This window comes from Panthera uncia, chromosome A2 (assembly GCF_023721935.1).
Source record: "Panthera uncia isolate 11264 chromosome A2, Puncia_PCG_1.0, whole genome shotgun sequence".
NCBI classification, from domain to species: Eukaryota; Metazoa; Chordata; class Mammalia; order Carnivora; family Felidae; genus Panthera; species Panthera uncia.
This window is the reverse complement of record NC_064816.1, coordinates 135,567,553-135,580,923: the sequence shown is the minus strand read 5'-3', so window position 1 is coordinate 135,580,923 and position 13,371 is coordinate 135,567,553. Positions and strand designations below refer to the sequence as shown.

Below are 13,371 nucleotides of genomic sequence, written 5' to 3'. Positions count from 1 at the left end.
ATATATATATATATATATATATATATATATATATATATATATATATATTTCTTTGTACACGTGTTTATTCAATTTGTTGTGCTTTTCTCCCATTGGCTTTTTAGCAGATGCTTTAACTCCAGTCACTTACAATTTTTGGTTAGTTATTTCATCTTCCCTGCTACCACTGCACTTGGAAAAAACCTCTTTTAGAACAACTACCAAATTATTAATGCATATCTTTATCATTGTTCAGTAAACACAAGGATGTGAGAGTCTGTCTTACAAGTTATGTCTCAGTAACTAATATATAACCGGTACTCATTAAATGTTTGTAGAGGAAAGCGGGGAGAAGTGGTATGGTCTGGCATCACTTCACCTGGAGAAATGAGAAGATGGTGTGCTTCTGAAAGTGAAATAGAAAAGTGTCGAGGTGGGAGATGGCCTCACACACTGCAAACTGCTTTGGTGCATTAGCCTAGAAACGTGGCTGGCATGAGATCATTTAGATGATACCTCCAGACGACCACTCTCATTTTACTACATACGACACTGTGGAAAGGTTGAGAAATTCGCCAAAGTTAAGCCGAGTGCAGGTTCTGTCGGAACTGTTTGGAAATTTGGAGTGTTTCCCGTAGCCTTTGGGCAAGCCATCAGAGGCGGCAAAGAGAGGAACCGAGACGTAAGACTCCTTTCACACATCCCTTTCCTCCAGCACCTGCTTGTGAAGCTTTGTGTACTCACTGCGCATGCGTCAATTTTCCGTTTAGGGATGGGCGGGGCACAGCCTTTGACTCAGTGGAGAGCCTGAGTGCGTGAGGGGGAGGAACAAAGCTGTTTCCTAGGTGACGGTGTGCCGGCCTCGGTGGTGGATTGAGCGGGTCCCTCGGTGGTGGATTGAGCGGGTCTGAGCGAGGTTCCCAGAGGGCTGCGCGTCCCCGGTCTGTCGGCACGGTCATGGCGGGTTTGCTGAAGAAGGTAAGGTGAATGGGGAGGTCATTGTTGGAATTTAGACTGTGCGGGTAGAGTCAGCCCGATAGCCCCTGATCCTGCGGTGGCGGCCGGAACTGGCGCGGGCTTGCGGGTGCTTTTGGGGGGTACTCGTTCTGCTGTGCTTTCCGGGATGGCAGATTTAGTAGCTTCTCTGGGAGAGGCAGAAAAACGCTCCGAACAACAGGCTCGCAGAGACCAATAGCTGGCTGGTTTTCGGCCGGTTTTAGCCAGGGAAGTGGTGGTTTTGCCCTTCCTTAGCGTGGTGGACGCGCGGCGTTGTAACCTGCGTGAACCTTGTTTTGTTTTTGAACAGACCACGGGCCTTGTGGGATTGGCCGTGTGTGAGAGTCCACACGAGGTACGTGCTGCTTCTTTGCTGAGTTCCCAAGGAAGACTCCAACTCTGTGACCTCGTTTGAAAGGCTGTCGGAATGCGGATATTTCAAGCCCCAAATTACAGCTCAGCCTGAGAGCTGTCTTGAGACGAGAACAGCGTCTACCTCGTTGATCCGATGCCATTTCTTGTTGACTTTTCCCGTAGCATTCTCGTGGCTTCGCTGGTACTTTTATGAGTGCCCTCCCATTCCCGTATCTCCAGTTTCCACCTTTTCTCCCGCCTCCCCTTTTCTGCCTGGGTGACCTCAGTACAGTTAGACTTACCGAATATATCGCTCTAGTAACTAACCCCTTATGTCATCAGTTTTCCATTCTAGTGGGTCTTTCCCATCAGTATTCAGAATGCTTGCATCTAACAAACCATCCTCGATCCTTTTCCTCGCTTCAGTAATCACCCCATTTTTCTCCTCCTTATAGATAACTCCAAAGACTTAATCTGTACTTAACTGTCTCCAATTTCTCTTATTCCCCTGTGAACACACTCCACTCAGACTTGGCTAGAACTGCTCTTTGCAAGGTCAGTATTTCTTTGCTGCTAAATCCAACGGTCAGCTCTCCTTTCTCATCTTAATTGACCCAGTAACAGCACTTGTCACATTGGGGACTGTCTTCATCTAGCACTTTGTGCTTGGGGCCACCTCAATATCCTGGTTTTTTTTGTTTGTTTGTTTTTCTCCTCTTATTCTTTTTGCCTTCTCCTTTTCTGGTCGTTTCTCGTATCCCACTTACAAATTTGGGAGTGTTAAGACTTGGTTCTTGGGACTTCTTCAGACTTTTCTCTATTTATATGCGTCTCCTTGTCTGGACCCAACCGAGTGGTTTTAAATACCACCAATACACTGATAATTCTTAGATTTTTTTGTGGATCACTGACCTCTCTTTATGAGAGTCTTGTATATTTAATTGCTTAGTGGACATCTCCACTTGGATGTCAGACATGCAACCCAAACGTAATGTCCAAAATTGGCTTCTTACTCTTCTCCTTCAAACCTGTTCTTCTCGCAGGCTTGCTCACCTCAATGAATGACAGTTCCATTCTTGCAGTCACGCAGGTCAAAAACCTTGAAATCATGTTTAATTTTTTTCTTTTGTTTACGCCCCACATTTAGTACTTCATTAAATCCTTTGGGTTTTTACTTTTTTTTTTAAAAAATTTTTTTTCAACGTTTTTAATTTATTTTTGGGACAGAGAGAGACAGAGCATGAACGGGGGAGGGTCAGAGAGAGAGGGAGACACAGAATCAGAAGCAGGCTCCAGGCCCTGAGCCATCAGCCCAGAGCCCGACGCGGGGCTCGAACTCACGGACCGCGAGATCGCGACCTGGCTGAAGTCGGACGCTTAACCGACTGCGCCACCCAGGCGCCCCTGGGTTTTTACTTTTAACGTATCCAGATTTTGAGTACTTCTCACTATCTCCTCTGCTACTACCATATTCTCAGCTACCATCATCAAGCTGTGGATAATTGCATTTGCTTCTTAACTGCCTCTCGCTTCTTGTCACCGTTTCAGTTTGGTCTTTTTTCACCCAAGCTAGAGTCAGCCTGCTCGTGAGTCAGGTCATGTCACTTTTCAAAACCCTCCAGTGGCTTTCAATTTCACTCTAAAAGAGTCCTAACAGAGGCCCTCCAGATCACGATTCTACATACTGTATTCTACTAATTTATCCTGCTCATTGGCTCTCTATTAGAAGGCAGATTTTTGTGAAGGCAGGGATTTTTCATTCCATTTGTTCACTGCTAGAGCTGTGACTAGCACATGGTATGTGCTCAGAAAACATAAGGTTTGTTGGATGAATGTCTTAATTATGAGTTGATAATGGCTCATTATTGTCTAAAACTGAACTCCTGGTTTTCCCTTTCTAAATCTATTTCTTTTACTGTGGACTCTATTTTTCCTGATGATGATGAGTCTTCCTACTCTCCAGGCTGGAGCTGGACATCACAGTTGGTACTTCTCTTTTCCCTGGATCTTCCTTCATGTTTATTTCAGCGACAAGTTCTGTTGATCCTTTTCTGTAATAGCTCTCCAGTCTTACCTCTTTATTCTCTTATGTGTAGACAATTACAGCAACTATCCTGCTGGCCTTTCTGCCTTTTTCTCCTCCATCGAGTCCTTTAAGTCACTACTACAGGTTAAGTTTCCTGGAACACAAATCTAATCATATAATTTTCCTAAATCATTTAATTGCCCACAGAATAATCCCAAATGCTTTAATGTGGCACACAAAACCACTTACAGTCTGACTCAGTTTTTCTCTAACTTTATCTCCTAAACATTTCCTATGTGTTCTGTATTCTAGCCACAGGCTGTCCAATAAAAATATAATGTGAATTATAAATGTAAGCCATGTTTGTAATTTTACATTTTCTGGGAGTCACTTTTTTTTAAAAAGAAAAATGTAAAAACTAACAACATATTTTATCTAACATAGTCAAAATATTTCGGTATATATTCGATATAAAAAGTAATATTTTATATTTTTATACTAGATTTTCAAAGTCCACTGTATGTTTACATTTACAGCACATCGTATTTCAGACTAGCCACATTTCAAGTGGTCAGTAGCCATATTTGGCCAGTAACTACCTTACTGGATAGCATAGTTCAAGAAAAATACAACTGTATACTTATTATGTTCCTTTTTTTCCTGCTATTCAATCCTTTGTGTGTATTCTATGTGTAAGATTGCTTTTTTCTACATCTTTAAGTGTCCAAGTCCTACCGTTTCTCCAGGTCTGTCTCAGATGCTGCTTTTTCTTGAACCTTTTCTCTGATATCTGCTGAAGTGACTCCCTCCAACAGAATAATAATAATGCTAACACGTACTGAAAGTTAATGTGTGCCTGGTACTGTTAAGTTACACAACAACCCCTGAAGCGGGTATTATTAACATCTCCATTTTAGAACCCAAGTCTCTTATCACGCCTTTCTATTGCCATATCCTTTGCTAAAATTAAGAGATGAGGGTAAAAACCCACACATAATTTGGATTATATGTTATCTGACAAGGTCTAAATTAGTATAATTAAAAATACCCTCTATTATGGGACATCATATTCAAATATATAAATAATGTCTAAATATGCAGATTATTTTTTAAGAAAAACAATTAGAGGCCCTCAAGGTTTGTTTATTTGTTCATTCATATGTATATTGTGAATATATACAAATAGAAGTAGGTATTAGTACCTATCGATTTTATACAATTAAACTAAAATTTCAAATTAAATACAAGGAAATAAAAAATAATTATGTATGTATATTTATGATTATACTTGTTATTTATGAACTGTCATGAGTCAGGATCTGCTTAACGACTTCTTACCATGTGACTTTACTACTAACCACTGTTTGTGAACTTTAAGTTCACTGTGCTTCAATATGTGCTGTGCAGTGACTCAGTTCTCTTGCTCCTTTTCTCTATTAAGCTTGTGGTGAAACCTTCATTAACATGGTAACAACTCAGTCGTTATAAAGCTGAAATATCATGATTACATTTAGTTAAATTTGATCATCCTGATAAGCATTGCATATTTTACGCATATAGGGAGTTATCTAAAATAATGTAAGGGGGGAGGAGAGAGAGAGAGAGAGAGAAAGAAAGAATGAATGAATCTCAAGCAGGCTCCACATCCAGCACAGAGCCTGATGGGGTCTTGATCTCACGATGATGAGATCCTGATCTGAGCTGAAATCAAGAGCTTTGCTGACTGAGCCACCCAGATGCCCCTGTATTTTTTTTTCTACAGAAATTCAAATAAGAAAACGGGGGGAAAATCTGAATTTGAGTGCTTAGGATCTCAAATTGAGAAATAATGATTTAGTAAATGAGTTGATTTTCAAATAGATCATTAACAATAAGTTAGGATGCAGTTTTATTCTTACTTGTTATTATACCTTTAACTTATATACAACTTTTGTTCATGGAGCATGAAAACTATCCATATTTGTACAGTTGACGCTCGAACAATACAGGTTTGAACTGCATGGGTCTACTTATATGCAGATTTTTTTCAATAAATACAGTGCAGTACTGTAATTATATTTTCCTGATGATTTTCTTAATAACATTTTCTTTTCTCTAGCTTAACTTTATTGTAAGAATACAATATATGACACATACAACATACAAAATATGTGTTAACTGTTTATGTTATTGGTAAGGCTTCCAGTCAATAGTAGGCTATGAGTAGTCATGTTTCTGGGGAGTCAAAAGTTCTGTGTGGATTTTCAACCATGACAGGGATTGACCCCATAACCCCAGCATTGTTCAAGTGTTCACTATACTCATAGTTTTAAAGGGGATGGTTTTATAGGGCACAGACATGAAGCAATTGTAGCAAAGAAGAGTTAAATGCTTTGTAAAAATCAGAAGTGAGGTTTTTAAAAATAATTCATGAGACTTTTAAAGTGTTCTATTAAATCTGATGATATTTTAAACTGGAAATGTATGTGATTTGTCTTTTCAGAGGCTAAGAATACTGTACACAAAGATTCTTGATGTTCTTGAGCAAATTCCTAAAAATGCAGCATATAGAAAGTATACAGAACAGATTACAAATGAAAAGTTGAGTATGGTTAAAGCGGTAAGTATCTGACTTGATTTTGCTTTCTTGGATTTATGGTTTCCGGTGCAACATTAACAACAACAAAAAAATCAGTTGCTTGTGTTTTGCATATTCTGCATACTTCCTTTCATTTCTCTTCTGTGCTTTCCTTCCATCCTTTTTCCCTTTCATTCAGCAAACTCCTGTCCACTAAGTGCTTTCCTTCTGCAGGCCACTATTAGATACTGGAGTGGAAGAATAAGGTCAACTCCCTTCTCTAGGCTAACATTGTCGCTGCTTCTTTTACCTCTCTTCCCTCTCAAGTCCTTCACTGATTGTTGATTTATTTATAGATATGTCAGTCTTATCTCTTCTCTATTTTCAGAGTAAAGAAGAAAATGAAAGCAAAACAAACAAAAAATGTGTGTTGTGTTTAAAGAAAATTGTCAGAAATAACTATTTTAAAAAGTGCTTTGTTGCAAAGAGACCAGGTTAGTCTCTTAACTACCAGAAATTATATCAAGCATTGTTCATGGGCTGAATATGTACCCACACCCTCCCCAAATTCATCTGTTGAAGCCCTAACCCTCAATGTGGCTGGAACCTCTACAGAGGTAATTAAGGTTAATGAGGTCATAAGATTGGCCCTCTGCTCCAATGAGACTAGTGTCTTTATAAGAAGAGACAGCAGAGGAACACCTGGGTGGCTCAGTCAGTTGAGCATCTGACTTCGGCTCAGGTCACGACAGTTCATGGGTTCAAGTCCCACATCGGGCTCTGTGCTAACAGCTCAGAGCCCGGAGCCTGCTTTGGATTCTGTTTCCCCATCTCTCTGCCCCTCCCCTGCTTGTGCTCTGTCTCTCTCTCAAAAATAAATAAACATTAAAACAAAATTGAAAAAAAAAAAGAGACAGCCGAGAGCTTGCACTCTCTCTGCCATGTGAGGATACTTTGAGAAGGTGACTTTCTATAAGCCAGAAAGAGAGCTCTCTTCAGAAACTGACCCTGTCGGACCTCAGTCTTGGACTAACAGTCTCTAAAACTGTGAAAAAATAAGTTTCTGTAGTTGAAGTCATGCAGTCTATGTGATTTTGTAATGGCAGCCCTAACAGACTAACACAGGCATTTTATAGCTTCTAACTCCAAGGCTGTAGCCACATGGTAGACTGTTGCTAGTTCTTTTACACCAAACTATATTGTACTGTTGTGCAATTAAATTTTTAAGTTATTAAATTTTCACACTAGCAGTTATCTCATGGATTTTTATAATTATCCAAAATAGTGTTCATAAGCTTGAAAGATAATTTACATATATGTGATAAGTGGCCCTAATGTAGTCTTAGTATTATTAGGTTAACATAACAAACTCTGTAGTCCAAAGAGCATAATTATTTTTCCTTAGGTATACAACAGGACCATGTATTTTGATTTGGAACATTTATTCTTGGTAAATGTGAAAGTAACTTATAGATTAAAGTCTAAGGGGGAAGTTAGCATTTCTTTTAATTTCGTGTCTTCCTTAAGGAAAATGGGCTTATGCCGTTTTTCCCATCACAATAAGAAATTTCCTTTTTCTTTTCATGAGGTGAAGCTCTTCAACTTTGAGTCTTTCTCTGCTTGCTTTCTTCATAACTGTTCCTCTGTATTTTATTTCTTTAAAGCAGAAGGACTTTTTTTTTTTAATGTTCATTCATTGTTTGAGAGAGAGAGACAGAGACACAGAATGGAAATGGGGCAGTAGCAGAGAGAGAGGGAAACACAGAATCTGAAGAGGCTCCAGGCTCTGAGCTGTCAGCACAGAGCCCGACACGGGGCTCAAACTCATGAACCACAAGATCATTACCTAAGATGAAGTCGAACGCTTAACTGACATTCTTTTCTTTAATCTCCTGGGTCCCCTAACAGTGACTGCCTCTCTGCTCTGGGTTTGAATTTTGGCTTTATTTTTTTATTTTTTATTTTATTTTTTTAAAAGAAGGGCTTTAGGGGTAGCTGGGTGGCTCAGTCGGTTGAACGTCTGACTTCGGCTCAGGTCATGATCTCACGGTCCGTGAGTTCGAGCCCCGCGTCGGGCCTGGAGCCTGCTTCGGATTCTGTGCCTCCCTGTCTCTCTGACCCTCCCCCGTTCATGCTCTGTCTCTCACTGTCTCAAAAATAAATAAACATTAAAAGAAAAAAGGGCTTTATTTTTTGTTTTTAATGTTTATTCGTTTTTGAGAGAGTGAGAGAGACAGAGACAGAACACAAGCGGGGGAGGGGCAGAGACAGTGGGAGACACAGAATCCGAAGCAGGCTCCAGCCTCTGAGCTGTCAGCACAGAGCCAGAGGTGGGGCTTGAACTCAAGAGCCATGAACTCATGACCTGAGCTGAAGTTGTATGCTTAACTGAGTGAGCTGCCCACATGCCCCTGAATTTTGGCTTTAAAACTTAGTTAATTCTGAGTTAAACAATCTTTCTCAAACATGTTCATCTGCTTTCCCCCACCCTTTCTTTTCCAACTATTATTTATTCAAGAACCACTGAATGCCTGTTATATGCCATGTGTGGTTGTAGGCATGGAAGCTAGTGCCTATAAGGAAGTGAACAAAACATAAAAATCCCTGCTTTCTTGGAGATTACACATTAATGGTGGGAGGCAAAGAATTAAGGAAATAAAGTCATTACATGGCATGTTAGAAGATAGTTAAGTGCAGTGAAGGAAAAATGGAAAAAGAGAATGATGTGTTTCAGGGTCAGGGATGTTACATATATGTATTTGTTTCCTGTGCCTCTTCTAATAAACTTAGTGGCTTAAAACAGTAGAAATTTATTCTTTTACATTTTTGGAAGCCGGAATTCTAAAGTTAGTATCAAGGGCCCAAATCAAGGTTATCAACAGGGCTACACTTGCTTTAGAGGTTCTAGGGGAGAATCTGTTCCTTGACTCTTCAGCTTTGGTGGCTTTTAGCATTTCGTGGCTTATGGCCACATCACCCTTATCTCTGCCTCTGTGGTCACATTACTTTCCCTTCTTCTATGCATAATTTCCCTCTGCCTTTGTCTTATAAGGACACTTGTATTTGGGCCCACTTAGATATTTTAGAATAATCTGCCTGTCTCAGGATTTTTAATTAACATCTACAAAGTACTTGCCATACGGGGTAACATTCATAGGTTTCAGAGATTAGGCCATGTACATTTTGTGGGGCATTATTTAGCCCACCACAATATAAATTATTATCCTAGTGATCCTTACTAAGAAGGTGACATATGAGCGATGGAAGTAAAGAACAAGCCATGCAGATATCCCTGGGCAGCCAGCAGATGCCCTGAGGCAGAAACATGCCAATTCCTGTAGAAAATGTCTTTGTTTTTTTCTCCCTCTTTTCGTTCCATTTGTGGGCCAAAAAACCATCCTACTTAATACCTTATGTATGTGTAAGTGTGTACATACTTCCTGGCTCTCACAAAGCTCAGTTGACTAGAAATAAATAAATGTATGTTGTTGAATTTTCTAGGTATTTTTTTTAAACCTCTTATTGAAGAATAATGTACATAAAGAAATGTGCCATCATTATAAGTGTAGAGCTTGATGACTTTTCACAAAGTAACCACACCCATGTTAACACCAAATCAAAAGGAGGACATTTCCAGAATGCCCAAATTCTCTCGTTCCCCTTCAAGTTACTACCCTCCTAAAGATAACTACTTTTCTGACCTCTAACACGAAATATTCATTTTGCCTGGATTTTCACTTTTTATAAATGGAATCATCATTCTGTGCTCTTTTGTCCATGGTTTCTTTCACTTAATACTGTGTTTGAGAGAATCATGTTATTGCATACAGTTGTAGTTTGTACATTCTCACTGCTATATAGTATTCTGTTATATCCAAATACTATATTTATTAATTATATATGGTCATTTGAATTATTTCCAGTTTGGAGTTATAATTTGTGCTACTGTTCTTGTGCTAACATTCTTGAACATGTCATTTGATTAATGTATTACGCTTTCTGTTTGGTATATACCTAGGAATGGAATTCTGGGTCACAGGGTAGTATTTATTTTCAATACCAATGCTCTCAGAGGAAATATAGGAAATACTAAGAAAATAAAGTGGTATTTTAAAATCTGTACTTTAGAAAGACTGAATTGGGCATCGTATTTCTTACTGTTGATAAGCAAGTTAATATTAAGACAGAAAAGCAATAAAATAGTAGAGAGATGAAATGGGTTTCCACCGCATATTTGGCAAACATTAGTAAGGGTACAATGAAAGAAAAATTAATTATATTTGCCAAATTAAGTGCTATTTTATATTTGGGTCTTTTTAATTGGGATATTGGCCTCAATATCCTAATTAAATATTAGATATAGATATCTAATTAAATATTAGATATTGCACTCCTTTGTTTAAATCTTTTTTTCTTTTTTTTCCTTAAATTTTAGGAACCAGATGTTAAGAAATTAGAAGACCAACTTCAGGGTGGCCAACTGGAAGAGGTGATTCTTCAGGTAAAGAAAAAGTTGAATAGTTAGATGTTTGGTTTTAAATGTTCAGAGGCACAATATTTAGAGATATAAAACTGACATTCCAGAAAAAAAGGAAAACTGAATTTCTTTATTTATATCAACTCTCAAATATAAGAATAATCACATGTAGGAAATCTTTCTATCATGTATATGTCAAATATTTATCATTAATTATGCATGAATTTATGAGGCTTCTGTTGGAAAATTGGAGTGTGAAACACCTTGAATTTAATCAGCATCTTCTTGTTAGCCTTACTTTAGTTCAAACTAGTAACACGGTGTTACTGTTATATGGACACTTTTATCTTTTTAGATACAAATACTTTTATGTTTTAAAGGCTTAGTATATTTTTAATATGGAGAGATACAGATCTTGTGAATCATAAAATTAAAATACACTTTTATTTTTGACTGTTGGATTAACACATCTATGTTGGCAAGAATGCTGCAATTTTTAATTAAATCAGGGGAAATTATGCCTTTTTTTTAGGTTGTGCGTTTTTTCCTGAATTATTAGTAAGGTTAAACTTAAAATATGTTCTTGTTTTATATAAAGCATGTCATTAATGTTTTTACTCTATCATTTGTGTTTAGTATTTTTCTTCTTTATTTCTTTGAGTGTTTTTTCAAATAAAAGAGATACTAATCATTGTCTGCACATTTTTTTTTAGTCTGTTCTTTGCCTTTTGACTTCAACTGAGTATCTTTTCTCATAATTTTTTGATTAAATCACCCTGCCCCTTTGCCCCACCACTTTAGAACCCCCTCTCCCATATTATAGGTTTAGATGTCTCCCCTTAAATATGTCTGCTATTCAGTTCTGTTTCATTTAATTTGTACATGTTTTTGTATTTAAAAAAAGTGCAACTATTTATTCTTGTGTTTTATTAAGGGACAAAGAAAAGGAAATACTGGGTAGTATTGGTGATGAGGGAGTTATATCACCAACAGACATGATATGCAAATTCAGAAGAATTGTTAGATGACTCTGTAAAAGAGGAATAGGGCATTCAGATGGCTTTTTATGAATGTAGACCATTTTCAGTCATTCAAAGGCCTGTTTTCCTGGTCTTTCTATTCATTTGCCAGCTGTTGTACCATATGGGAACTTGATGCTAACTTCTTTTCCTTTTCTGTTCCTCTTTCTTTTCTGTCAGATTTCCCTTTTAACTGATACATTAATTTATCATGCAGTTATAGTCTTAAAATTCAATAAGTATTTTTAAGTCAGCTGTGCAGTTCTCCATGTTTTATGGGCAATAGTAAGATTAAATTTTAATAATGTTTTACTTAACCCAATATATTTAAAATATTATTAAACATGTAATCAATTTAAAAATATTGACATATTTTGCATTCTTTTTTATACTAGGTCTTTAAAATCTAGTGTGTATTTTGTACTTGCAGCACATATGCATTTGAACTAGCTGCATTTCCAGTGCTCACTCAGTAGTCACATGTAGGTAGCAGACAGCATGAGAGGAATAAGGAAAAGGTAGTGAGTGTGTTAGAAGCTAAAGGAAGGGAGAAGGGGTGGGCACTGGGCCACATGCAGCTGGGTCCAGCTATGTTCTGGGTTAGGCAGCCTCCTCACACTACACAATGCCTTGGGGGCTTAAAAATGTTCAAGGGACCTGGGCCAAAGGGCAGTCAGGGATACTTTTAATTAGTGTTTATACTGTTTTCTCATTGCAGCGTTAGTAAATCCCTCCACCTCCAGATTTCGTTTAATCTACTCTTTAATTCATTGTACACATTGTAGACTGTTGCTGCTACACACAGATTGTCTGTTTTGTACCACTGGCATAAATGAGGCATTGCTTTAAACTACAGAATTAACAGCCTGTGATAGAATCTGGCACTTACTCTGTATTTGAATTCCTTTTGTGACGTCCTGACAAGTGTTTAATAGTGTTCTTTCTTCTAAGTTGGCCAGAGTTGTCATAGGTCTTTTGTTGTATAAAAATTGTGAAATAAAAAGATACCTGAAATATATTCGTCAAATATGTTATAAATTTGTTTCAAGGGAAAAAGTAAATATGACAACTTTTGATAAGGAAATTAATTCAATCAGTGAATATTTTTTGTCCACCTGTGATATTCTACATTCCATAGATCAGTATTTTACAAACTGTGGATCTCAAGTGATTATGGATCAGTAAAATCAGTTAGATGGGTTGTGACTAGCATTTAAAAAAACATAATAATGTATCATAGCTAGTAAAAGCAATCATATTTTTAGTTTTGTTTTAGGTATATGTGTGTGTTGTGGTTCCCTTAGTAGAATTTGTTTGTTGTGTTTTACGATGGGCCATGATAAAATAAGTTTGAAAGCCGTTCACACTGGTAAAGGGACATACTTCTGATCCTCAAAGAATTTGGAGTCTAATAGTGAAACAGACAATTAGTTTGAAAACTCACCACATAAGCTTTTGGACACTCTAATAGCAAATTTTAATCAAATAGAAAAATTCAAAAGCCATCTTTTCTTACTCATGATTGTGTAGCTATGAAAGGTAAGGTAATTAATGATGTAGAACATTTGATGGTAGAATAGCTTATTAGGTATGAATATGATAATAGTTCTGATAATTATATTTCAGTCATTAGCTATGGTAAATATCTATTAAATAGTATAATCAAATGCTCTTTTAAAAAATTTTTATTAACAGGCTGAAAATGAACTAAGTCTGGCAAGAAAAATGATACAGTGGAAACCATGGGAGCCTTTAGTGGAAGAGCCTCCTGCCAACCAATGGAAATGGCCAATATAATCATCATTAAATGACTAGCATGTTGATGGGAAACTGATGTAATTAAATATTCCTTATTATTAATATCTAAAATCAAGACAACTAATACAGAACGTATTTAGGAGACTTGTTAAAATTGATGACTGTGGTAATAGGGATTTGTGAATCCATACTTGATATGTAAAGC

General features: G+C 37.4%; 1 protein-coding gene across 3 annotated transcripts; it reads left to right on the top strand.

Moving 5' to 3' along the window:
- Positions 1-781: 781 nt before the first annotated feature.
- NDUFA5 (NADH:ubiquinone oxidoreductase subunit A5) lies at positions 782-13,238 on the top strand. Of its 3 annotated transcripts, none has more exons than XM_049641761.1 (5): positions 782-957; positions 1,286-1,330; positions 5,838-5,954; positions 10,348-10,413; positions 13,104-13,238. In XM_049641761.1, the coding sequence occupies exons 1-5, from the start codon at positions 937-939 to the stop codon at positions 13,203-13,205; spliced, it is 351 nt and encodes a 116-aa protein (XP_049497718.1). In that variant the 5' UTR covers positions 782-936; the 3' UTR covers positions 13,206-13,238. The 3 variants fall into 3 exon arrangements, 2 of the variants coding, with proteins under 2 accessions (XP_049497718.1, XP_049497717.1); XR_007460063.1 differs by lacking the exons at positions 782-957; positions 1,286-1,330 and adding exons at positions 2,741-3,315; positions 6,301-6,406 and having other exon boundaries at positions 13,104-13,126; XM_049641760.1 differs by lacking the exons at positions 782-957; positions 1,286-1,330 and adding an exon at positions 3,150-3,315.
- The last annotated feature ends 133 nt before the right edge of the window (positions 13,239-13,371 follow it).

What these genes read in the sequence shown, in the direction of transcription:
- NDUFA5 (XM_049641760.1), top strand. Translation starts at nt 3,184, where the DNA reads ATGGCTCATTATTGTCTAAAACTGAACTCCTGGTTTTCCCTTTCTAAA. An exon ending in GGAGCTGGACATCACAGTTG is followed by an intron (nt 3,316 to 5,837) that starts GTACTTCTCTTT and finishes TTGTCTTTTCAG; the next exon opens with AGGCTAAGAATACTGTACAC. An exon ending in TGGAAGAGGTGATTCTTCAG is followed by an intron (nt 10,414 to 13,103) that starts GTAAAGAAAAAG and finishes TTTTATTAACAG; the next exon opens with GCTGAAAATGAACTAAGTCT.